Source organism: Netta rufina (genome assembly GCF_964035555.1).
Source record: "Netta rufina genome assembly, chromosome: 16".
In the NCBI taxonomy this organism is placed as follows: Eukaryota; Metazoa; Chordata; class Aves; order Anseriformes; family Anatidae; genus Netta; species Netta rufina.
The window spans coordinates 4,656,888-4,682,683 of NC_140140.1; the positions used below are offsets into that span (position 1 = coordinate 4,656,888).

The following is a 25,796-nucleotide window of genomic DNA, read 5'->3' on the forward strand; positions in this document are numbered from 1 at the left end:
AGGGATGAGGAGTTCAGAGGGCAAGCAGCCTCCTTTCTGTTGCGTGTGGCAAGCAGTGTTTGCACTAGCAGGTGCCCCTCAATGTGTCTACAATAACACAAAAATGCAATAAAAGGGAAGATGAGTAAGCTCTGCTTTGCTGTTGCAGACTAAGGCGTTTCAGGATTTAATTATACTACAGGTATATAAATTCCGGAAACATGTTAATGCTCCCGTGATTAAAATTATAGAGGGCCTAATTGAAAAAGCATAAACCGAATTGAAGAATTCCTAATTATAGTTTGCTTTGAGGTGTTAATTTCCTACATAATGAATGCATAATTTCTTGGAACTAGAAAAGGGGGCTGCTGCACCAGTGCGTGGGCTGCAGATGGAATGAAGGGATTATCATAAATGCAGCCAGACAATTCAGAAGAGCAAACCTCTGCAGCCATGATGCTGTTCTGCCTCTCTGTAATTTCAGTTCCCCTTGCACAGCGCTTTTCCAAAGCAAAAGGCAGAGCTAGGAGATGGTGCGAGATTTGCTTACTGTGCAGAAGGAAAGGGAAATAGGACTGGTTTAATTAAAAGTAGTCACGGCGCAGACGAGGAAGGTGAAGGGAGAGGAGGAGAGCAGTATTTCTGCTGGAAAGGTCAAGCAGCAAAACAGACGAGAAAGCGATGCTGACTTCCCTCGGTACCCACCTTGGCAGATTCCAAAGTAATTGCAGGAGCTGATGTTGATGCCAGTTAGGTGTATTTTTTTTTTTCCTCCCAAAGGGTGCACCCCGTATTTCATGTTTTCTGTTGCATCAAAAATATGCTTAGCTTTGAAGGGATTTGGTGAAACGTGTCTTTATCAGATACAACCTCCTGTTGTTTAAATTTGCCCCGTTCCTACTCTGATGGGAATTCACAAAGGTGTCTACAAATGACAACAGGCCAGCTGCGAGCTGCTGCAGAGAAGCCCTTACCCTCAGCCCTTCCATTTCCCCCCTTTTCCATTCTCAATTTACTTGTGATCAGGGCAGATGAAGCGAAGGTGCCACTTATGACCTCCCCAAGTGGCAGAAGCATGATCATTTTGCACTTTCCGAAAAGCACAAAGTGTCCAGAATAGGCAGAAAGAATTTGGCTGGTATTCCTGCAGCTTTCAGATGCTGGAAATGTGTATTATTGCTTCCCAGGAGACCTCATCTTTTCTATTGTATGTTGATGATCTGACTGCCAGTAGGCTGTTAGCTGACCGCGTTGGCCTTACCTAGTAATGAAGCTTCTCCTGAGGTTAGAAGCAGAGAGAGTTCTCCTTGTTTGTGTTTTTCTTAGCCTTTTAGGCCAATAAATAAATAAATAAATGCTATTGTTCTGTTAAAAAAAAATAAAATAAAAAAAGTATTTTGGATTCTTATGTATCAGTTTTCCCTATGTAGTCTAGTAACTGTGGCTCTGTAAAATGGAGAAAAAACTTCAAAACGCACCCTAGATTGTTTCTGTGTGGAAATTGGCCTAATTTCATGGAAGCCATTGGAAATGGCCCAGTCTCATTCCGACTGAGAACATGTGCAAATATAACCCATCCCTTGTCCAAGCCAGCACCTTTCTGAAGGACATGGCAGAACGCGCCGGGTAGTCCCGGGAAGGGACGACCACCTCCGAGCCTTATCCCACAGGCTGCTCAAGAACTGCCTTGGCTCTTCTTGTCCTTGCAGCTATCTTCTTGTCTCAGAACAGAGCGATCACTGAGGATGGTAAGACCTCAGTCAGCGATGCCTGTTTAATGCTAAGCGACATTAACACAAAAGGTTTGTGTGTGTTTTTTTTCTCCAGATCAAACAGATGGCAGGTGGTTCAGGAGGGAAAAAACACCTCCAAAGCCACTCACATTAGCTCCTGTTGCAGCGAAAGCCATATCTGTCTGCACTCATTATCTTTAATCTGCCAGCACAAAATAACATTGAACTGGAGAGATAGGGACTGGGCCTGCTCCACAGGGGAACAGCAGCTATTATGTCTAATCTGTGTTGCAAGCCAGGTCAGGTTTATGGAGATGGTGGAGATAATGGAACACAGAGCTTTGAAATGCCCTCTGGTTCTTTATTATTTTTTACTTTTTTATTACTATGATTTCCAGGAAGGTTAAACTGAGAGAATTTAAGGCATTTAAAAGAGTGATGCATATATAATTCAGGTAAACAGATGCAGCTGCAGTGTTCTGGTGGTCTGGGGATGGAAAGAAGGCAATATTGTGAGTATGGTTAGCATCTTTATGAGACCAAATGTTATAGCTGGAAAAAATGAGTTTTTAAGCACGCAAATCCTTCTTTTAGTCTGTAAATACTGACTCTCAATACAGTTGTCTTCTTGACAAGCGTTTACGTTTTGTGCGTGCTACCACATTTGTTTGCCATGCACAGGTACTGCTGTGATTATTAGACCTGCTCACAACTGCAGGGAAATATTTCTGGTTTTAGATTTCTTTAGATATTTGTCCTTCCTCAAAAGGATTTTAGTCACTGTTAGAAGTAATGGTGAGTAGAACATTATGAGGTTGAAATCACTAATTTTAATGTGTGTATACATATATGTATATGTATCTATACATATATATATGTAGATATATACAGACACACAACATAGCTGTTTATGTAGAGCATCATTGTATGTGCTTAGGTTTTGGAAGATCGATGAGGCGTTGCCCCTTTTGTGGGGTACACTTTTAAGAGAGATGCTGTCTCCAGGTCACCTCTCTTCCCTAGCACTGCTGCTGCTCCATCTCTGCAGGTCGCATCTCCGGGGATGCACAGAAGTAGCATGTCTTTGATTTTGCCTTTCTTTTGAAGACTGTTTAGGATTAGCGTGAGTTCAGGCTGGAAACTCCAAACTGCATAAGAAAGGACATGCTGTCTGGTGGGTGGAAGATTGGACAGGGATATGGGGATTTGTTTACGTGCCCCTGATGCTGTGTGACACTGGGCAGGACGCTCGGTGCGCTTACTCCCACAGGTAGCTGTCACATCACATATTCTGGCTGGGGACAGCATGGGAGCATGGCTCTTCTCTTTACACAGAGCATGCAGAGATAGGCTCAGACTTTAAACTTTCTTACTTTTTTCTAGTGTCCATTTCAGTCACCGTAGAAATTTAACTAAGCTTGGAGTGATAGAATACCATAGTGTTAGCCAAGTGTGAAATCACCACCCTGTGTTTCATGAATTTCAGGGTAAAACATGCCTTAGAAGGCTAGTAAATCTAGACTGCTGAGCTGAATATGAGAGTGAATAAGAGACTCTTATCAGACTTCTTGATTAAATGGATTGCATTACTACTGGCTCTATCTCAGCCTCTTCCCCTCCCTTCCCCCCATAGCAATGTCAGTAATTACCTTTTTTTTTTTTTTTAATGTGGCTGAATTCTGATGTTTTCCTGGTGTTCTTCAACTTCAGAGAATATAGTAGAAGAGTTGTTTAATTTAAATGAGTGTTAAAAGAGCACGCAAAAATAACTTCAAAATGAAGGATCTCGTGTAATAACTGCAATATGAGAGACTATTTCCTCAAGTAGCATCACTATTATGAGCTTTATTTTTGTGAATGCCTTCTTGCAGATGCCAAGAAGCTGATTTCTTTTAATGATTATATTGATGGCAGTGCAGCCCAATATTCATAATGGACTAGTTTTGGAATCTTTGAAATAGCCAAGTATATTGCAGGAGATGACATTGCAGGAAATCTTTATTTCATATTTTTTGCATAAAAATGTTTATTGAAAGCTAATCTTAACTTCAGCATATTGTGTTCCGCGTGGAGCTGTTTCAAAGCCGTTTGGAAATTATAGCAATCTTTAATTGATTTTAATGGGTTAGAATCAGCCCCTAAATAGAGAGAAAATTGGAGAACAGTGTATTGGGTCCCTGTATGTACATCCTAGATGGCTGTGAAACCCAGTTCATTATGTTTTGTAGATTAGTTTCAGAGCTTCTGATTAAAGGTGCACAGAAGATATTAAGGGTGAAATTTTGGAACGTATGAAGCAGGTAACTCGATTCCCAGGCGTATATTGGCACTTGTTTGAACCTAGAAACTGTCTGCAGAGTCGATTCTAATTCCTGAGCATTTGATTACAAGGCTGTGGGAGAAGGCTGCTGAGGAGATGTTCACCCTTATACCCAAAGGAACGTGGAGCTGTAGGTGCGGAGTATGTTCAGACCAGTGGGACTCAGCAGCTGGCTTTATGACTGTTACACATCCAGTTCTTGTAAATTTTATTAGAAAATCACTTATGTTCTATAAGTCTTTTTTAGACTTAGTGTTTTTTGGTTGAATTTATTATACAATCCCTTCTGCGCAAGTTCATGGGAAGGCTGGGGGCATACTTTAAGAAGGGTCTCATTTACTATTTAATTTTACTTTTTTTAGAGTGAGCTCTATGGAGAACGGATAGATTTTTATATGATATTTCTATTTTCCATCCCTATTATATTTCATCACATTTCCCATTAGGAGAAAACGTATGCCTGGATACTGAAGTGTTTCTGGGTCACAGAATCACTCAGTTTCCCCAGAACCTTTGTTTTCTGTGTGTGACTGCAATGAGCTCTCCTTTTTGTGGGTGGTGCAATCTTGCTTCTTGCTGCCTTTGTGGCAGAATTCAGGTTTTTAATAGGTACCTTTAAGAAACCAAAAATAAAGACGTTGATGCTACCTTTCCATCTCAGTTTGCATCACTGAAATCAACTTGGCCATAAAGTAAGCATATGCACATGCAATAGTTAACCAAAGTGCTAAATGGAGGCTCAGGCACCACATCAACCCTCTCATCCCAGTATTATCCTGGGAGATGGCTCCTTGCTGACAGAATAAAGGCACTGAACTTAAATTGGTTCAACCAAATTTACTAGAGCATTAAGTTAAATGATAAGGAAAGAAGCTAACATGAGTACCTGTAGCGTGGGTGCTTTGCCATAACTGTCAATCTGAAAATGAAAGTTTGGCTTTTTGGGATCAGGACTGCCATGTTTAAATGTCACGCAAGGAAGTTGGTCCAAGGGGGGATTTCAGGGAGTGTTTCCAGCGAGGCTTCGTGTCTGGTCAGCCCGGCGTTCTCTCTGCCTCCTGTGGGTTGGGAGGCCTCCACAGCGGGAAATCAGCCCGCAGTGTCTGGGGTTTCTGTGTGATATGCACCGAGGGTGTGAACCGGTATGTATGCTGAGAATACTCCCGTGGTCTTAAGAGTATGAATCTTAAAAAAACTTCCATCGTGAATTGGAGGAAAGAAGCTGGATTGGCTGTTGGCCCTTCTAATTATCACGCCTTTGCCCCTGTTTGTATGCACTCTTTATGCTCATCTCTGTGCAGCGTTAAGTCTCACAGATTGGTCAGACAGTATTTGGGGTTGATTTTCATGTGTTTGGGTAACCTTTTCAGAAGTGCTGCGTGTGCTAATTCTACAGAAGAGGTGCCACAAGGGAAATGCAATGTATAGCTCCACGTGGGCTGCTGTGTGCCTTCAGTCTGAGCTGGCACAGCTATTAGGATGGAAAAGACTTGCCCCATTCATTTGCCCTTTTATGTCCTTCATCTTTGAATTAACATAACTATTAATAAGGAAACCACTACCGTTTGGTGCTGTCTTATTTCCTGTAGCCTGTCAGACAGTTATCCTGAAAATACTGCATTAATTTGAACTAAAAATGAGAAGTCCCTGCTCTCTGTGGGGCGAACTACAATGCTTGCTCACAATCATCTGCGAAAAATGCATTGCAAAATCAGGCTGTACTAATTGCCACTTGTTTTTGTTCCCCAGGAGAAAATACTGTTGGAAATAATATACAGCTGGTAATGTGTTTGTGTGTTAAATATTAAAATTAAATGAAAAAAATATTAAATCTTTTAAATTTAAGAAAATTCAATACAAAAATGGGTCCACATGAAGTGCTTAACTGCTGAAGCATTGTTTCTTTAAAGCGTTAATAAGTCAGGTGAAGAGGTCACTGTAATATTAGGAAGAAATGGTATTAATTATCATTAATTAACTAACATGCTAGGATACCGAAGAGCGCAGACCAGATGTCAAATACTTTATGGAAAGCTCTGATACAGCTTTTCCTCCCGCATTCATGTGCATCATACATCCAAAACTTGAGTCTGGTTTAAATCCACGGTTAGATTTCTGGACAATTGTTTCCTCAGACCATCCTCAAATCGTGCTGCAAGCAGCACAAAAAGAAAAGGGCAGGGGAAAGCGAAGTCTAACAGAGCTCAGAGATCTCTCAGTAGCACAGAGACGGGGCTGTGATTTGGAATGTTGATTATCCACACTTGTGCTTCTACACTGAATAGAGAACTCAAAATTTAAGAGATTACCTCGTAGATGATGATAAGAGCACATTTTCTTCCTCTGCAGACAACATTTGTGCTGTGGCGACCATTATGGCTGGTGCTTTTATCAGTGATTTAGAATGGAGCTGTCAAAAACTTTAAAAAGCTTCTATTAAAGTAATGTGGTTTTATCTATATAAAACCTGTGAGATTTATCAGGGAAGTCAGTTTTGGCCTCCTTTTCTAATAAGTGTGTGCAGCTGCACAACAGGGCAGTGAGCTCTCCAGCCTTTCAGGAAGTCAGGCATTCGATTAGCGGCCCGGATTTGAGAATCCCTAGAGAGTTTTCTCTCGAGAGCAAAGCTATGGATATCTGGAAACCATTCTTTTCTTGCCATTTATGAGGATAACAGTGTTGCTTGTTTGCAGTGAGGTGGCTCGGAGTAGCTTAGCGCTAGGAAGGCAAGACCCCTGCTTCTGTTCCCCTGCAGCATGCAGATGTGTGCCTTTGATTGCAGTGTTTGCAAATGCGCCTGAATATTAAAAATTAAAATGAAATAGTAAGTTTAACGGTGCCTGCTTCCAGTTTATTGGTACTGAAGTTGTTATGTGGTATTGCTAGTTTTAATGCTCTGCTTTTGTTGTCTCTTTTAATATAATTTCAATGTATGACAGTGAAACTTTCTTTTATCCAGCTGGGCATTTTCAACTGATGTATTGATTCCTGCTATGAAAGCAGTGTTAGCTGATTCTGGCTGGAAGCAGTAGCTTTGAAGCTTGAGAGGAGGAGAGCCCCAGGAGATCTATGTTACTGCCTACCTGGTAGCCAGAATAAGAGCTAATAGAATAGTTTGGATATCTCCGCAGTATTTCCATTGCCCCCTTTTTGCCTTCCATCTAGCACTTCTTTTTGGAGAAGTACTCCTCTTTCCTTGCTTGTAATCACAATGCTGTGTATTGCAAAATTGTCGGTCGTAACAAGCTGCAAATAGTTGACCCTGCTCGGCATCGAAACAGAAATGGGTCTGCAGCTGAAGTGCTTTTGCAGACCAAAAGGGCAGATCATACTTACGGAGTTTATTTTGAGTTAGAGCTTGGCTGCAATCTTAGGGGTCACGATCTGTCACGGAAAGTTATCATCTGCTGAGCAAAGTTGAATTACTTTTGCTCTTTTAGGAATTATTGTGGTAATGCACATGGTTTGGCCATCATGCTTGCTACCCAGAATTCCCACAGGAATGTTGTTTGGTTGTAGGATCATTGGCTTTTTGTTCCCATGGAAAGGCAAGCAGGAGGGAACCTTAGTGCTGCTGGTAGCAGGCACGTAACCCCTCGATGTGCCTTACAGCAGCTCGCTGTTTAATGCAGAGAAGCTGATACCTGGAAATGTCCTGAAGGCAGTTCAGGAAAATTCTGCTCCTAGGTAAAAAAAAAAATAAAAATAAAAATAAAAAAAAGACATGAGGAAAAAAACATAACCTGGAAAACAAAAATATGGCAGAAAAGCAAAACAAAAACTGTGCTTGTCTGTTTACTAGCTAGGGTTGAATTGTGAATCCTGCAGTTGTGGAGGGACTGGATCAAAATATCTGGATCAAAAAATGAGACACAGAGTAGTCATTTGGTAAAGGAACAATTTCCCAGAGTATCTTCAGTGCAGAGTAATCTTTGAATCTTTGAGAGTGGCCTCTCTTTTGGCCACTTGACCTTTGGGAGTGCCCGATTGACCACTACAGATAACGGAGAGCCTGAGAAGAGTGAGGCTGAAGGATGATGGTCACTGAGTCAAGCAGGTAGGGCACAGAGGTACGAGTGCTGTATCAGGTGATGTGAGCTAGGGCACAGGGGAAAAAAATGCAAAGTAATGCAATCAGTAACTCATTCTGTTTCACCAGAGAGTAGTTTTTTAGACAGAGGGAATAATGACAGCAATGCTGGCTCAAATACTTGTTTCACAGGAAAAGAAGGCAGTATTCGAGCAGGAGATTAATGGTGTTTTAACGTGAACACAAATGGGATATCTATTACATTTCAGTTGAATGCTCATGAACGTGCTGTTATGCTTCCAGAGACATCTGAAAAGATTCCAAAAGAAAAAAAAAAAACAAACATTAAAAATAAGAAGTAAAATTTCAGGTCATTAAAAGGGTGAGTTGTCCTCATGAAAGGAAGAAATATGCATTAATGGCTAAGTAGGAAAGCTAAAATGTGAACGAATAGAGGCAAAAGAGTATTTGTTATTAGGTTCAGTGTGCATCAAAGCTGTTGCTCATGATAAAAACCGCATGTAATAGTGGAGTAGGTATGGGAACGGTCAGGGGTGAAACCGAGAATGTCTTCAAAGATGAGCAAGTTCTCTGATTATGGAAGGAGTTCATTTGTCCGGCTACTAATGTCCCTGGGAGCTTCCCCTTCTAAAAGAGAGAGGTTTGTGGGCTCACCACATGCAAGGGGGGTAACAAAGAGAACGAGGCTGTCCTTTGGACACTGCAGGGATGGGGAGGTAGGAAGAGGGAACCCTTGGCCCATGTCTAGGCTCAAAGGAGATTTTATTATGTTTATATGATGATTTATATACGCCTGTGTATTACACAGAAAACTTCTTCTATAACTGGCAAAGACAGACTTTTATGATTGTATACAGCAGAAAACAACCGCTTCTTAGGTAAGAAGGCATGTGGCAAATGCCAATAGGAAGGTCTGCCACAATTTTGCATGCTTTTGTCAGAAAAAAAAAAAAAAAAAAAGCTTCCTTTTGTTTGGCGGCAATGTAGATTACTATTGCCAAAGTGAAGTGTGAGAATATGAATCTGCAGATAGCCTCTTAGTAAAGGGTGTCCAAAATGGCAAACTACAAGTTCCTATTGCTAAGGTTTAGGTTTAAGTTAAACAGGCTTTTTCTTACATCTCCTACTACGCCCTCGATGAGGATACATAGTGTTGCTGAGAAACCTGATTATCATTTTAGAAATCAGCAAATAAACACCAGAGAAGGTTTAAAATATTTTATTAAGACTTCCTATAACAGCAGGATTGAGGAAAGTCTTCCAAAGCACTGACAGGGCATCAGTAAAGACTGCAGTCTGTATGGCTGGTGGGTGCTCCTGCTGCATTAGCGAACATTAATAGCATCCTAAGCAGCCTACACGAGGACAGTTTAAATTGTAAGCGATTCATAAATTGGTGATATTTGTAAAGATTATTTGCTTTCGTGTCTAGCAGTGGGAGCCTGCTTTGCTGCAAGTTTGCCAAATGATTCGCTGACCTCCTCATTGTGAGCAGTGAGCGTGCCAGATACCCGCAGTCCTGAAATAATAGTGGGTTCGAAACCACGAACAAGGTTTTGTTTCCCTCCTGCTTGCTGAAGGTGCCAGAACTTTGCTTCCCACAGAAGCACTGGTGAGCCATTACTATGCTAGGAATTTTTCACACCAATCTTCCCGCAACAATGAGCCTGTTAAAGCAGGGACAGGGATCCGCTGCTGGCTGTTTCCAATCTTTTAATCGATCTCCCCTGTCCAGCTAAACAAAGGACCAGTCTGACACAGACAGGTGAGGGCTGTGTATGTGAATACCCTGACAAAAAGTAAAATGACTGCGGCGCTATCTTTCTTTGTCAAAGGGCTGAGAGGTGTTAAGCAGACAGTAAACCTGCCTCAGCTGTAGCAGCACTGAAGTAAAGGGCTTTGTTAACTGTCTGCGGAAAAAGCAGAGTGCATTTGAATGCAACCTCCTTGAGCCTGCAGGAGTAAGCTAGAAATGACAAGATTGCTATTACGTATCATACAGACCAAAGGCTTAGCAGAAATCGAAAAGTATTAACATTTCATAGAGCTGGAAAGAATATCAAGAGCTGCTGTTGTTTCCTGAAACAAAAGTGAATTGGAAGAGAGATGAAGCCACCTGCTCATATAAGCTGCTATATAAACCAGCCTTTTAGTGATGTAGGAGGAGACTTGCACACCAGGAATTACTGTTAGAGAACTTCTTATTCCAGGCTATATCTCAAAAAGAGATGTGAGGCAGAGCCAGAAATAGAAGTCTTAGAAGTTATGGGACACTTTTTTGTTTGTCTGAAATGGTTCTTGCACACTGAAATTGTTTCAAAAGGGAGCTGACAACCTGTGGACATTGCCACTTGTGGATGCCCCCCTCCAATGCAGTCACCATTGGGCCAAGCCAACAATTCACATTTCAACCTGGTAGCTGGAAAGGAGACAATCTGCTTTCTAATATTCAGCACATTAAAAGTTTGCTGTTGACTGGATGTTGTGGTAGTTACTCCTTTTCCCAAAGTGTGATGTGATTGAAGTCTTTTCTGACTTTCACTAAATCAACAGAGCAAGTGAACCAGCTACGTGCCCACATAACAGCAGCTGCCCCTCTTACGGGGTGCCAAGAGCTGTTTGCTGTCATGCCCTAGCTGAGTTTTTGTTGCTTTCCCATTTGCTTTTGTTGTTGGAAACCTTGATACCTAAGGCTCACAGGGCTCTAATCTCACCTTCCTCTCTCCCCCTGCTCTCTTAGTGTCTACCAGCTTGTTGTCAAGGAGGAGAAGCTGCAGAAAGCCCGGAGAGCTGCGGACATCATTGAATGCTTCTCTGTCCCCGTCAGCTACAAGAACGCTTCCAGCTTGGACTCCCCGCACTACTTTGCAGCCGAGCTGAAGCCCATCAACCTGCCCGTCACGCAGCCGTTCACGGTGGGCGACAACAAGACCTACAATGGCTACTGGAACGCCCCGCTTTCTCCCCTGAAGAGCTACAGCATATACTTCCAGGCTCTAAGCAAGGCAAATGGAGTAAGTGCAGAAAAAAATGAATCTGGATCTGTACAAATGGTTACCTCTACCCTCCCCACCTTTCTCCTTCCCTCTCCATCAGATGCCAGTTTAAATCCTCATTACCACCCTTTTGCAGGAATTTGATGAAAATTAAATGTGCTTCATTCATTCATGTGCCGTCCTTAATTCAAGCCTCTCTGTGATGCCTGGATGCAATGAGAAACCTGTAGGGGAGCCAGGCGATGAAAAGGGCACCTGGTTTATGAAGTGAATTGTTTAGATTTTTTTTTTTCCTTGCAGTTGCATTAATGTTAGAGTAGGAGCTATTGTCCTTATGAAAAAACATAACTGCTTCATCCTGGCAATCATCAACTCACCGTGCTTGTGATTTTTCAAGAAAAATCGAAGAACTACCCAAACGAGAAACGAGAACTACCCAAAAGCTATGAAGTTGGATTACCTTGTAGCCTGTGTTTGGTTGCACCGTAATTTTGCAGTTATGGTTGAGATTTTCAGCTTGAGTGAAATGTAAGTTGCACTGCAGAGGGAACTATGCACATGTCTTTTCTTAGTCCCTTGGGATATCCTTGACTATATTTTTACATATACTTATTCTGTGATATGAAGTTAAAAATGGAGACTTTATAGGATCACAGAATGGTTTGGGTTGGAAGGGACCTTAAAGCCCATCCAGCGCTGCCCCCAGCCCCATCCAGCCTGGCCTTGGAAACAGTCTGCTCTGTTCTCAGACTCAAATGCCACACACATCATGCCCAACAGGTACAGTCATAGGAAAACTGAAGGGCTCTTTTCCCACTTAAATTCTTTTATTCCAGCCTAAAGTAGTTTGTGACCTTCTCTTTTAACTCCCCTGCTGCAGGTCTGCTCTGCTAACGGTGTACAGGCCAGATTCAGTCCAGTCATTCTCCTTCCTCCCCTTTGACTCCCCTAATCGGTTTTTGTTATCACATACATGCTACAAATTGACACTCCAGCCTTCTGAAGAGGCAGCATTAACCTGTCGTCAGGACGTTGGGCTGCTGACTGTGTCATTAGCACGTTTGGCAGTGCATTCATGAATCCAGTTTTTACCTGGGTAAATTCTCTAAGACATCACCTCTGAAAGAACAAAATTAGAGAAGTCAGTCAAAGGTGAATGGTGTAGGCTTTGATCTCGACTTGGGATAGTGTCTTTTATGCCCAAAAGACAGCCACACATCACAGAGAACTGTGCGTTGTTTAGCAGGCTAGCAATGCCAATGAGTGCTCACAACATATCTTGCTGTTTTACTGCCTCCATTTATCACTATTCTCCTGCAGAGTTTCTGCTGTGTGGCTGACAAGCACAAATCTCTTCAATACTGTGCTGTTTTTCACCTTGGTTTCCCTTCTAGTTGGTACGGTTTCCATTCAGCACTACTCAATTAATTCAATTTTGGATTTGCCTTTATAAAGGAAATTGTGAAATATATGTACATGTCTCTCTGTGTCTAGTTAGTTCCCCCTTATGTGATAGTTAATTGCTAGTGAATGGATCCCCAGGGAAGGAAAAAAACCCTTTATTTGCTCAAGTACAATATAATATGCCATAACTGGGTAATATGAATGGAAATGTAGGCTTCCCTTGGCATTCTGGATTAAGGCAGCAATAATGTGCAGCTCCTGCTTTTTCTGGAGCTCTGTAGCTGACAGGTTGCACCACACTGTATGTACAAGGTCATAAGGACTCAGAAAAGTGTGGCTTGCTTGGGCTGTTCAGATAGGAACATAAGGCTGTAAAGGACCTTTTAGGCTTAAGTAATTAAGTCTATGCAGCAATTAATAGCTTGTGAGGGTATGGATAAGAAGTACAGCAAACCCATACACAGCTGAGCAAGCAATTGTCTCTTGTGTTACTAATTCATATTAGTGCAGTATATGGGTACGTGTCCTCGAAGTGCAGAGGTACTGGGAAAAATAGAGATGAATTGTCCCAGAGTGCAGTCTGAGTCTGCAGATGAGTAGCTGTGGAACCTCATTTTTCTTGCCAGAATCCTTAAGGCCCACATTTCAAACACTTGGGCCTGATTTGCATACAGGGTTTTGCAGCCAGAAATAATAAGTTTGCTTTCATTCCCAGAGCTGTTTACAAGTATATGATGTATTTAAGAGTTTCTGGGTGTTCAATTAGCTCAACAACCTGAGCTATTTTGACTGTAGTCTTCATCAAGCCTACCAAAATCTGTGGCTTCGATAAGGCTTTTTTTTTTTTTTTTTTGCACATCTGCAAAATATCTGAGATAGTGACAGTTTAGCACAATTAAAATACAGCCTTATGTTCCCTTGCACATGAAAAACTTAATAGAACATTGCCACTCGATTTTTAATTAGGACATTGTATAGTTTCATTAATCACTGACAGTCCTGGAATGAAGAAACTTCTTTCCCCACCTGGAACTTGCAATGAGAAGTCTTCGTGCAGTGAACTGTAACGTCTTCCTTTGGAAATGTAGGGTTCCAGGGGGAGCTTAATGTGAGGAAACATTCTGTGTTTGGTCAAAAAGCTTGATTAGGAGGAGGTAGTGGTGTTACGGGAATTCTGCATTGTTTCATCTCCTCCATACGTGGAGGGTTGTGCTCATTTGGTGTTCTTGTCTGCTCTGTAGCCATTAGCCATGATTGTTGCATTGAAAGGAACATAATTAACAGCTGGATGCAAAACAAGTGTAGCAAATTGCTGCAAAATCAGATCACGAGCTTTCCTGCCTTCTCTTGTGCGGTGTTTACTTGTTTTTTGAGAGCCTGAATAAGATAGCTGTAACTTGCTGAATTCTGTGGACAGTTGCATGAAACGTGGTCAGTGTGGTGTTGCTTCCAGACAAGGGTCTGAATAGAGCATGTGTGGACCAAAGTAGTTTTCTGCTTTGTTGTACAAAACTCTTCCAAATCCTGTGAATTTCCCTCCTGGGCTGTTGAAAGCCAGATGCTGAACTGAAAAATGTCAGAGTTTAAGAGGGGGACGAAAAAAAAAAAGAGAAAAAGTAAACAGAAACTCCGGGCTTTGCAGCAGGGTGGGTGAGAAGCACGAATAGTTCCTGGTTATTTGTTAGGAGCAGTTAGTACATGAAGGGACACAGAAGGAGCAGACAACTGGCCTTGCTGTCCTCTGGCAGGACCTGCACACACGCCGTCCCCTCCATCCAGGTAGTTAAAGGACGTTTGCTGTTTGAGTGCCACCTGCTACAGATGGCTGGCTGACAGAGCGTGAAGCTGGCCGTGCCTGTAAAACCGCCCCATACTCAGCCCCTTTAAAGCACCAGCCCTTGCAGTGTTTGTCCTCTGAAAGGTGAGGCTTGGGTGGCAACACCCTGACACCCCTTATCTGCTCTTGTCCGGATACAGGCTTAATAGTCAAAGCTAAATATTGCCCATGTTTCTTATCTGAGCTGTTGTGGGTGGCCGTTTCTGGTTAGTGATCCAGCAAACACACTCAGGTGGGGAGGATTTTTCGCTGCTCTGAAGCCTGCCTGAATTTTTGAGCAGCTCAGAAAATGGAGCTTCCTAGAAATCCTTTCCCTAGTTGCTGCATTTTACCTCATTGAGTTAAAATGAAATCCGTAATGGCACAGTTGCAATCAATAACCTTTGGCCATTTTTCCTCGAAATGGGAGATGCGGCAGGAGCCTTTGTAACGCAGCTGGAGATGATGTGGAGGATGATGCCAGCTGCTCCTGCAGCCTGGTGGTCCAACAGGTGAATGATGTTTTCAGGCCAGAATTGTGAAAAGTAGCTCCACGGGAATCAATGAGAATATTATTTTTGAAGGAATGATAGACTCTACAGAGTTTCTCATTGATTTTTTTCCTCTCTAATGACTTGTACTACATGCACAATCGGGCAGTTCATTATTGCCAGGGGACTTCAGGCTGGATTTCTGGATGCTGACAGGTCTGCTCACAGCATACAGCATACTTCTTGTGGATGATTTTGGAGGTATGGGTAGAGCTGCCAGCAGGGAGGTGACATTGATCCCTGTGGAGATGGCCCACAAAAAGCCAGTGAGGTACTGCAGTTCAGCACGAGCCCTACTCTGAAAACCAGTGTGGTACCAAGGCTGCCTACGTTGCTTTTGCCAGCAGTCGACCGGCTCTGAGGAGCTCGGAGTTCAGTGGGATTTCAGGTGTACAATTTTGTCCAATGTTGTTTACGGCTCCTTACTGTCATGTTGTGGCTTCTGGGGCAGAAATGAAGCAGCTGTGGATACACATCACTCTTTGTAAGCCCTTGTTTCCACATCCAGCTGGCCATCTTGGGCCATAAGATGTGGGCCTGAGAGTTTTCTTGGTAGTTGTACTAGTTCTGTGAATAAAATCCTGTAATCGCCCTCACGTTTGGGAGACACGGGTAATCAATGATTAACTAAATATGCTTGAAATAACTTTCTGTTGTAAATAATGAAAGTCCAAACCATTTTGTTAAAGCTCGCTTCTCCAAATAACACAGACTAAAAATAGCTGGTAATTGGAAAGGCAATGCTGGGCTTAGCTTAGTCTCACGGAGAGCTAGCAGTTTCCTGGAGCTGGCAGTAGAAATTATAGGGGAGATCATAGGCCCTGCACAGATATGTACACGTGATTGATTTTAAAGACAGCAAACAGCTGGCCTCGGTGGAATAAAAAAAGAAATGTGTGATGTAGAGTTCTCCCAAATTTGGGAAAAAATTGTTAAGAACACCACCACCAAAATTGATGAGGGTGTTCAGTGGCCAGAAGAGCAATTCCTGTCCGTGGGGAGCCCACAAGCACACTCAGTGCGGGTCTGGGCCTTGGGGTGCTGAAGCTGAGGCCAAGTGGGAGATCAGTAATTACCTGTGTGTGCACCAGCAGAAGTTCAAGTTACCTGTCTCCAGTGTGAGCTGCCTGATGAAACTAGTGCCCGGGGCAGGGCAGCGCTGAGTGGGATGTCTGGGGACAGCCAGTTCCACCCTGGTGGCGGCAGGTTCTCCCTCAGACAAGAAAGGCACTGCTTAACTAATGCAGGGTCATAATAATAGGAAAGGAGAGGAAAAAAAAAAAGTGGCTGTGAAAACAGATGGAGGAAGAAGCTCTGCTTCTTTTATTGTTCATAGTCTGTAAACAGCAAGCTGTCATTTTAAAAGAAAAGAATAAAGTCATTTGGCCTTTTAGGTTGTGAAGATGCAGCTGACACATAAACATATGTCCTGCTGCCCTCCTAGCCCTTGTCTGCAGAAAATTGTTCCCATCCAAACACTAAAGAGACAGAGGCAGAACTTGTCTTATTATCATCCTGTGCACTTCAGTGAAAGGTGCATTTAGGAACCTAAGTAATTAGTAAATGGCATCAGCTCCCTTTCTTTGAAATGGAAAAACAAAAAACAAGCTGCATTAAAGGAATGAAAATTCAGAGTGATGCTAAAGCAGGCTCGTGGCATGTAGATGTGAGTGTCTGTGTGAGCTGCTGACAAAGACTGCTTACCCGGCTTCTCAGCACCAGTTATGTCTTCTTCGGAGTCTTCAGCTCATCCTAACAGTAGGTCCAGGTCTGCCCTGCAGGAACAAGCCACCAGCGCTTCCAAACACAGTCTTCATCTGCTGTGTGTCCATGGTACATGCACTCAAAAATTTAGGGTTCAGCCTTGAGTACAGGCACATTACAATCATGTTTTGCTCATATTAAAGTAAGTTGCAGATAAGTAACCTATATAACTATGTTACAGTAAACATACAGATAGCTGTAATGTGCAGTCAGCTTTCTGGATGTGAAGCAAGTTGGAAAAATGAAGGTCGGATCAAGAGACGTAGGTCGTATCCACGCAGGTGAAAATGAAATTGTTTTCTAATTCCAGGATTTCAGTTAAAATATGCTTGCATTGTTCACTTACCGCTTGAAAATAAAATGTCTGAGATTCCATAACCTGGCAGTGCCGTACAGTCAAAGTAGCAGTGATACTGGGACCTTAATTTGCATTATTCCTGTGATGACTTAACCCGTAATACAAAACAGGTGTCTTGTTCCAGATATGTGGGATCTTGGGTCATCATTGGGATGGTTGTAGCCATGAGGTCTTGTAAAACTTCTGTGATATAATAAAATGGGATTTATGTATCCAAATGCTTGAAAGAACATACGGATACAATCAGGAGACTGAAATTTGGGAAAATTTTTTATTATCCCTTTATCATTATTTATCGCGTAATGGCTTTAAGCCATCTGGATGAATTATTTATTCCTGTTTTGCTATTGGCTAAACAGAAGCATCTTTACTGTGAAGAGGTAAACACCTTGTCTGAATCAAGAGGAGTTTTTCAGAAAACAGATGTGATTATGGGAAAATGGTTTTTACTGTTTTGAGATAAAAATGTGTTCTGTTTATTGGCAAAAAGAGTTCAGACAGACAAATCACAGTACCAATCAAAGAAAAATACAGTAAACAGAATGTGATCTCATTTTTTGTGAGACACCAAAGAGGTGAGCAGTGGGTTGATCAATGAGGTGGTCAATGGGAATCAAAGGAATAATCAGCCTAATCAGGATTATGGGCTGAGCTCCGTTCTTCAGACTTGGCATCCCTGGTAGCTGGACGCCTGGTGTCTGTGCAGGTTTCTTTTATGTTTTCCTTCTCAGAAGACACAATTTGAAATAAATTTCTGAAGTCCAGATGTCTTGTTCCTCTGGCGATTGATTACCCTTGCTTTTGGCAGTGCCAGATCACTGTCTTCTAATAACTGCGATTGGCTGTGCTAAATACAGCAATTAGTAGATGTAAATGCAAACAGAACACACTGCATCCTGTCTGCTCAAATTATCCTGTGGGAGGGTAATGTGCAGGAATATGCACATGCTCAAATGAGATCAATTACAGCATCATTGACAAGATTTCATTTTTTGTTTTCTCACCTTCTCTTCTCTCAGCATTGACGAGTTTCTCCAGTTTTTGTTGCCCTTTGAAGCTAGCAGAACTCAATAGATACACAAGAAAATTGTCCACAACACGATATGTGCAAGTGCCTACCGACTCTTAGACCACAAAAAAAATGCTATCTTGGTATTTATTTTATTTATTTTATTTTTCATTACTGATTTTCCAGGTCATCTTTACTCGGATTGCAAAGTACATCAGATCTGTCTTCTGATTCCCAGCATTATTTGCTGAGGCTGTGCTCTGAAAATAAAGCTGTGTTTTTCCCGCTTCATATAACATCACTAGTAATAAAGATTTTTGATTTCCAGAATAGCTTGCATTTCAAGCTGGTTATACACGAGGCAGAGATGAACGTGGAGCGAAGTTGTACAGCCGTGTTTATACTGCAGTGTCAACAGCTGCACAGGTTGTGTAGAGGAGCTCTTTTTGAGGGAGAAGAGAGGTCAGTGCACCAAAGAGATGCCTCCAGTTTGCTGGGACAAACAATAACTCGGTGCCTCGCTGAGGGCTGTGTGGCTGGGAAAGAACATTTGTGAGGCTGATTTTTGCAAGGAGGGCATGAAAAGAGGTCAGAGAAAATTGGTCTTGTGTTCCCCAGCGTGTGGGTCCTGCACTTTTTCCAGTCCTGTATGCAATGTGAGTGTGGGGAGAGCAGCACGCTGGGACTGCCCATTCCTGCTGGAGCTGAGGAGGGCCTGCTGCAGGGGGAGCAGCATCCCTCTATGCAAGAGCAAATTCAGACTTCACGGTCTTCATCTTACTGCTTGAGGCTGGAACAAGGTGCTCAGCAGTGCGCTTGCACCATGTTGTTCCCAGGGCCCAGGCAGTATCCATATTAATGTAGTATTGTTCCATACGGTAATTTATGCGGTATTCATTACACCTGAGACATGTACAGGAGCATGTAAAGGCATAAAGTGCTAAGAAAACCCAGCAGCAGATTCCTGCCTGACAAAGTCAGGTTTTTATCCGAAGTAACACGCTAAGATGGCAATGGTGCATTGGACGGAAGCAATCTGTGCTAGTAAGTGATGCAGGATGGGGAATTTGGGATACCAGAAAGGATTTATTTTCAGTGGAGATGGCCCGAGAAGGCTGCTGAATTTGAGCTTTTAGTTAAGCCAAATAATACAGTGTTGCTGTTCAGATCCAAGCTCCTGTTTACACAGATCTGCGGACTCTGAGGTGGATTGCACAAAAGCGTTGGGTTTTATCCCAGCTCTGCAATGAAAAACTGCGGTGGTCGGGGTTGTGTTTGAATGGCTCATTTGGCAGAACTAGCCATACAACATGCTGTTTTGCTTCACATACATATCAGAGAGCTGAAATATTCAAATGACTGTTTAGGTGTCTGTTTGCCATGTGTTTAAATAAATACCCAATTTGCAGTAATGGTGCATGAAAATTAGATGTACAGATGCATGTGCTTTTGACCCAAAGCTTGTCTGCCTATTACAGACCAGGTCATTTAGCTGGTAAATTCTATTAGTTAATCAGGCAGTTATGCAGGACCCATCACTCACACACTGAGTGTGGAAACACGTGTCACTCTAACTTCCCAACAGCTAGAGAAGCAGCTGCATGCGAGTCCATTAGGATGGAGTATTTTCTGCAACTCAAACTGTTGGTGGTATTTTCAGAGATGAAGTATTATAAAAATGCTTATTTGTTTTCGTACCTTTGTATAAGGAATGTGTGTTTGTAGCAGATGGACAAGTTACACACCTTGATGTTTTCCTTTTTCTATTTTTTTTTTATTTTCAGGAAACAAAAATCAACTGTGTCCGGCTGGCAACGAAAGGTACGTGGGTCTCTTTTTTTCTGCAAAGCACAATGCCAGCAATATAAAAGCTGCAGTGGTGACACAACTTGATTACAGTTACTATTCATGGTGGAAGCCTATTATTATTGTTATTATTGTTATTTATTATTATTATTATTTTATTTTTGAAGGAAGATACTGAAGACTGAATATGTTTCCAGAGCCACTTCACTATATGTGTAAACCCTGTTATTTCTGAAGACAGGGTATCTCTCTCTGTCTCTCTGTGGTTCCTCCATTCCCTTGTTCTATCGACAGCTTTCCTGCCCCGAGGACCATTCTTGCTATTGGCAGAATGTGACTGAAAAACGTTCCGATTAATTTCGTTTTCTCCGTAACTGCATAAAGTAGATAAGTAAAAGAAGATCTCACGTAAGCCTGACTTTTAATAGGTTTTGAAAATCCTGACCTTGAACACAGCAGGGCACAATTCTTATATCACACCATTTTCATGGTATAATTCAGCGAACTTATAGAGCACATTTCTTATTTTCATTGCATTACGTTCAGAATAGACCTAGCGTTATCACTGAGCAAACCAGATACAAATGATTTGGCAAAATGTTGTTAAGATGCAATGCTTTGATCCCCAGGCTGCTTCATAAGGTGTAGCTCTTGGGGGACCAATGATGACAATGTCTTGGTTACTTCTTGGAGTTTAGAGATGCTTTTAACAACTCTTCTAAGGACTTCAAAATCACCCCAGGGAACACTTTGCCAGTAAAGGTGTCGGTAAGGCAATTTACTTGTAACACAAACAGAGTAGCTGTAAAAAGACTTCCTCAACACATATCAAGTCTCAAAATGAGTTGTAAGGAAATTATAGGATAATTACCATGGGCCATGCTAGAGGGAGCTCTCCATTTCCCAAACTTGGGAATGTATCTTGTGCTCTCACTTTGTTGTAATGTGGAAGAACCATTACTGCCTGGGGAGTATTTCTAGAGTTTAAAAAATAAATAAAAATGGGCAGGAACTCATGGCCCTTTTCCCTAGGAGGCATCACCCTATTTCACCCTCCACCCTTCATTCTTCTCACTCCTGCCTTGTTGCAATAACAGGAGTCAATTTTAGGTAATTTCCCCTGTTGATTTCTACTTTAGCACCTACTGAGGAATTGGGAGGGATCAAAGGAGCCCCAGCTAACAGTTGCTGGGTAGCAACAGGGCATTTTCTGTCTTGATGTGGAGCCACTGCCCAGTAGTGCACTCCTGAAGGCAGCACATTGGGGTGCAGGCATTGTGTGGGGTTCCCACCTGCGCAGCTGCAGTCAGTGCTGAGACCTGGTGCTGCAGCCGGGGAGGGCTGTAAGCGGTGTCACCACTGAAAGCTAAGAAGAATGAGCAATTTCTGCCCTCTCTCCCTTTAATTTATGGCTCTGGGGGTCCCTCTATCCTCTTGTTGCTTCCTCTTTAGAAGTTCCTCATAGAATTTTCCTTTAATTCATTTCTCTGGGTTATAGACGTTCTGTGTGTCTCAGTCTCCTGTCCATTCCCCCTTGGGTTTTCTGGTCTATGGGTAGTGGCGTGACCATGTGGGGCGTCCTCTTTTGGCTTTCTGGTGGTAGAAAGATAAAGAGCAGGAGTGGGTAAAGTCTGGTAAAAAGAGTCTGCCCAGGGTTTTCCCAGAGCGTGCCCGAAGGTCTCTTTGTGAGCTCAGAGAAACTGGATTAATTCATTTTTAGAAACCTTTAACTTCTCCCACTTCAGTGGTTGCTATTTTTGGAGTTGGTGGATGAATGTTGTCACATTAACAGAAAAGATACTCACTTTATGATTATTGTTCAAATTAAAAAAAAACAAACAACAACAACAACAAAAAAACACCGCATAGCTTGATAGCTTGAGAAGTTCCATTTTTAAGCCATCTTTTGATTCTCAGTGTCTGATTTGGGTACTTCAAACAAGGCTCACATAAGTGTTTGACCCTGAACTGACTTCTGCTAATGGATTTAATTTTCATTAACCTGTTAGGTCACGAAGAAGAGTCAGCAAGCTACCCTTATTCTATTGTTTCTGAAAGATGGCTCCTTTTAAAAAAAGATCTCTTACTAATATTAATTTGATAAGAAAAATAAGAGAGCTGGGTAGAGCCTGATACCTAGAATTTTTTGGTGATCTTATTCTTTTGCGTTTTTCTTGATTGACACGAGTGGGAAAGGACAAAAAAATACAGTAGCTCTAGTGTTTATTACTGTCCCGATGAATGTGGCTTTTGATTTATAGGCACGTCCTGCTTCTTTATATGTGGAGTGTGGAAAATTTCTGTAGAAATCTCCACACTCCCTGTCCTTGCTCTGAGTGTGGCAATTTTGTATTTCTTAATGTCTGACCATTAACAAGGACACTGGAATGTAGCTGTAGCTAATTTTATGCCAGTTTTGGCTTTCCAAACGTACAGTGCTGGCTGCAGCACACAAACAACATAGCACCACAGGCAGATTTATAGCCTTAATAATTTAACAACCCATTAACTGTCCATTGCGGGCAGCTGAACAGTAGCTAAACAATGGTTCTGTGGTTTGTGGATTTTCCATAATTTAAATTTTTTTATGTCATGGGGCTGTATTCCATCCTTGTATCAGCTCTTTATGAACAGAAGGACTTGGCCACTCAGCATCCAAATCCTGTAGAGGGGTTTGTATCTGCCCCGTCTCTACCGGGGTGGTGAAACAGAGGAACTCACAGAGCTATCATTACACTGTGATGTGACCAAAGACTGAGAGTGGGGATGTTCTAGCTGACCTACTCTGTCATGATGTCTTCTGTCTGCTCATTAGGCTGATTATCTTTAATAGCGTTGCCCTGTATTTACCTTCATTTGCATTGCTGTCTCTGAGGATGAGCGACCCTGTGTTCTCCCCTGAACAGAATGATCAGAGCTGCTAGCAAAGATACCACGGTGGTGTCTTCAGTAAGAGGCAAGAAGAAGAAACTTTTTGGAGTTAGGCTGAAATTAGCTGGGCTAATCTCAGCATTGACAGCTTTAAAGGTCCACTTGGACTTTGTACAAGAGAAAATGAAAATTTTTTTGTTTTGTTTTTCAAATTGATGCAAGAAAATAGATGCATACTACAGACTAAAAGTTCACTTCTGGCTACTGGTGTAATTTTTTTTCCATTCCTACAGATTTGACACCCCAGTAGCTCCATTAGTGTTAGTGCAATGGGTTCTGATTCACACCAGTAACAGGAAGATAAGAATCAAGTCACGTTTAAGCGTGGCAAGTGTTCTCCTGAAGTGCTGGATTAGCAAGGGCTGGAAACATGAGTGTGGGAGTAATTAAGCAATAAAAAGTGTTAGGCAGTGTGGTACTGGGGGATTGCAGCACATCTTGGGTGTTGCTGCAAGGCACCTGCTCAGAAGCTGAGGAGCTTTAATTACTCGAGAAGCGCGTGAGGCTGTTCCGTTGTCGCTACTTCAGCAGGCTGAGAGGCAATTTGCTTTGTATGTCCCATTGCCTCAAGACCAATAAAATGGATTTAGACAACTCTTTCAAAAAACGTTCTAGTCCATTAAAGAGTTTTTGGATGTTTCCCACTTTGTCCAACTCCTGTTTTGTGTTGCTGAGATGTCATTTTCACCATAGACTGCTCACATCAACCCCTGCTCAGCTCAGCTCGGCTCCACACAGGAGCTGCTTCTCATCTGTCATGGGGTACCCTCTTCTGTAGGTTTTTCCAGCATGCTGCTCCTTGTTAGATGAATTTGATCCTCCTGGTCCCAAGAAAGATCTCTCACATCTTGGTGTGTTGGCTTCAGTGTCAGGGAGGGTGTCAGCATTTCAGAGCACGAGGTCGTGGCACCAGTGGTGCACCCTCCAGAGCAGAGCCGGTGGGTGCCCGGGCAGGCAGGTGCATGGATTGAGCTCATGTCCTCCTGTCGGGCATCTCGGTACGGGTGGCTGATGTCAGTGGAAGGGGCCAGTGGCAGAGACTTGTCATCAGCCTTTGCTGTGGTGACATTCAACAGTCCATCAGAAAGCTCCCTGTGTTTGTCCAGTCTGTGTAACCATTTCATGTTTTGCCAGTAAGTTTTCAATCCACAAGCAATATTAACCTTTTGTGTCTACGCATGTTTTGTTGGTCTCAGATTTCTGACCACTTCCAGCCATAAACATCTCTCCTCAGACGGGCTCCATCTCTTTGTAAATTACTGGAGCAATGTCATCTTTCATAGCATTAGTCACTTGGATGCATATCATTAGCATAAAACACTCTTTAAAAATAAGCTTATAATTAAATTCCAATTTATTAGCTCTCTGCCATACAATTTGCATTCAACCTGTTTGTTTATTAATTTTGCCATTTGGTTTCCTTGATGGCATTTGTTTTAATACGTCCCATTCTTTCTGAAATAACTTACTTGTTCTCTTTGTTTTAAAACAACATATTTATATTGACACTTTATTAGAGAAAATTGCAACCTCTTACCAAAGAGAGCGATTACCTCTTGTATTCTTAAAGTGCATTAAATTACTTTCACAGTGTAATTGAAACCAAGGCAGAGGGCTCATTAATGGTTCCTTATCTCTTGATATTTATTTCTTCTTTTTTTTAAATTGTTAGTTCTTGCAAATGGGAGAATGGAAATTTAATAACCATTATGAGATTTTTTTTTCCTTTTTTTTTTTTTTTTTTTTTTTTTCTTGTGCATGCTGCCTGGGAACGGTTTTGCTTGTTCTTAGCAGTAATAGGTAGGCAAGAGGTGACCACGCGAAACCCGCCCAGCCTCTTGAGCACAGGTGATTATCAGCTCAGGGAAAGGAAGACTGCTGAAACTTCCAGAACTCTGAGCAGCTTCCTGACTTCTCGTTTCATATTTTGTTTGCACGGGAAAATGCTTTTAAAATTATTCAATCTGCACTATAAAGGGAGCTTTCCCTTATGCAGCGCTTCTGTACTGATGTGAATCAGATGACACCTGAGCAGAGGGTCAGCTGGGGACCCAGGCTGCACGTAAACCTTCACATGAGCATTTGAGCATGGCTGAAGAGGCCCGGGGATCCCGTTCTGGCCCTCTGCAGAGGCTGAGCATCTCCCTGAGGGTGCGTGGGGATGATCTAGCATTTCTGCGTCAAAATAGCTACTGCATTTTGTGGGGCTGCTGCTTACACTTAGGCTTCAACAGCCTGGTCCTGCTGTTGAAGAGGTGATGACAGAAGAATGAAGGCTTGATTCTGTAAGTCCTTCTCATACAAGCTTCTGCAGGAATCAGAGACCTTGTGGAATTGAGCCTCAGTAGCATGGTATAAAACTCATTCACAGAAATGGAGATGCTCAGAGCTTCTCGAGGGTTTTGCAGTTTGACCTTGATGATCTGTGTGTCCTAAACTTGTCTTGTAGTGCGTAACACTGGAACCAGCACCACTGCTTCACCCCAGAAAATGTCAGTCTAGAAGAGAAACACATCAGCTTGCAGAAACAGTTTCTGCTGCTTTAACTTGATAGGCATAGGATGACCTGCTGGGACATTGCGGAGTTAGGTGTTATTAATGTAAAGGGATGGGAAAGGAGGGGCGTTTTTCAGTTTTCGGATGGATTAAGTTTTTGTATGAATGTTCCTCCTCCAGTGCTGCATGGTTATCCCTCTGTATATGTACACATGTATATGACTTTATTACTCCACAATTAATTTACACATTAGGGTGGCTGCGATGATAATGGGGCAAAAAGGTACTGGGATTACGCTGAAATTCAATTGGTTTTAAGATTAAGATAAATAGTCCTGCTTTTTTTTTTTTTTTTTTTTTTTTTTTTTTTTTTTTTGTAGTGGATTAACACCAGCAAAAGGGAACTGCCTTGACAATGAGTGTGCAGCAATCTTGAGACCTTGGACATGAGCCTGAGTCTGAAATGTGACCAATGAAATCACAGAGGAATAAAAGTGCAAAAAATTGGAAAATTTAGGAAGAAAAAAATCCTACTGTACCCAATTTTGCTGCATATGAAAGCTGTTTCTTAGTAGCTTTTGT

The 25,796-nt window shown here is 42.2% G+C and overlaps 1 protein-coding gene across 1 annotated transcript in view; it reads left to right on the forward strand.

Moving 5' to 3' along the window:
* Positions 1-25,796, forward strand: part of PTPRT (protein tyrosine phosphatase receptor type T) — a gene marked incomplete at both ends in the record, with an annotated part of 444,837 nt that overhangs the window by 342,288 nt on the left and 76,753 nt on the right. The window contains 2 exons of the mRNA XM_084296820.1: positions 10,824-11,097; positions 19,766-19,802. Coding sequence (XP_084152946.1) covers positions 10,824-11,097; positions 19,766-19,802 — 311 coding nt within the window. The remainder of the gene's footprint in view (positions 1-10,823; positions 11,098-19,765; positions 19,803-25,796) is intronic.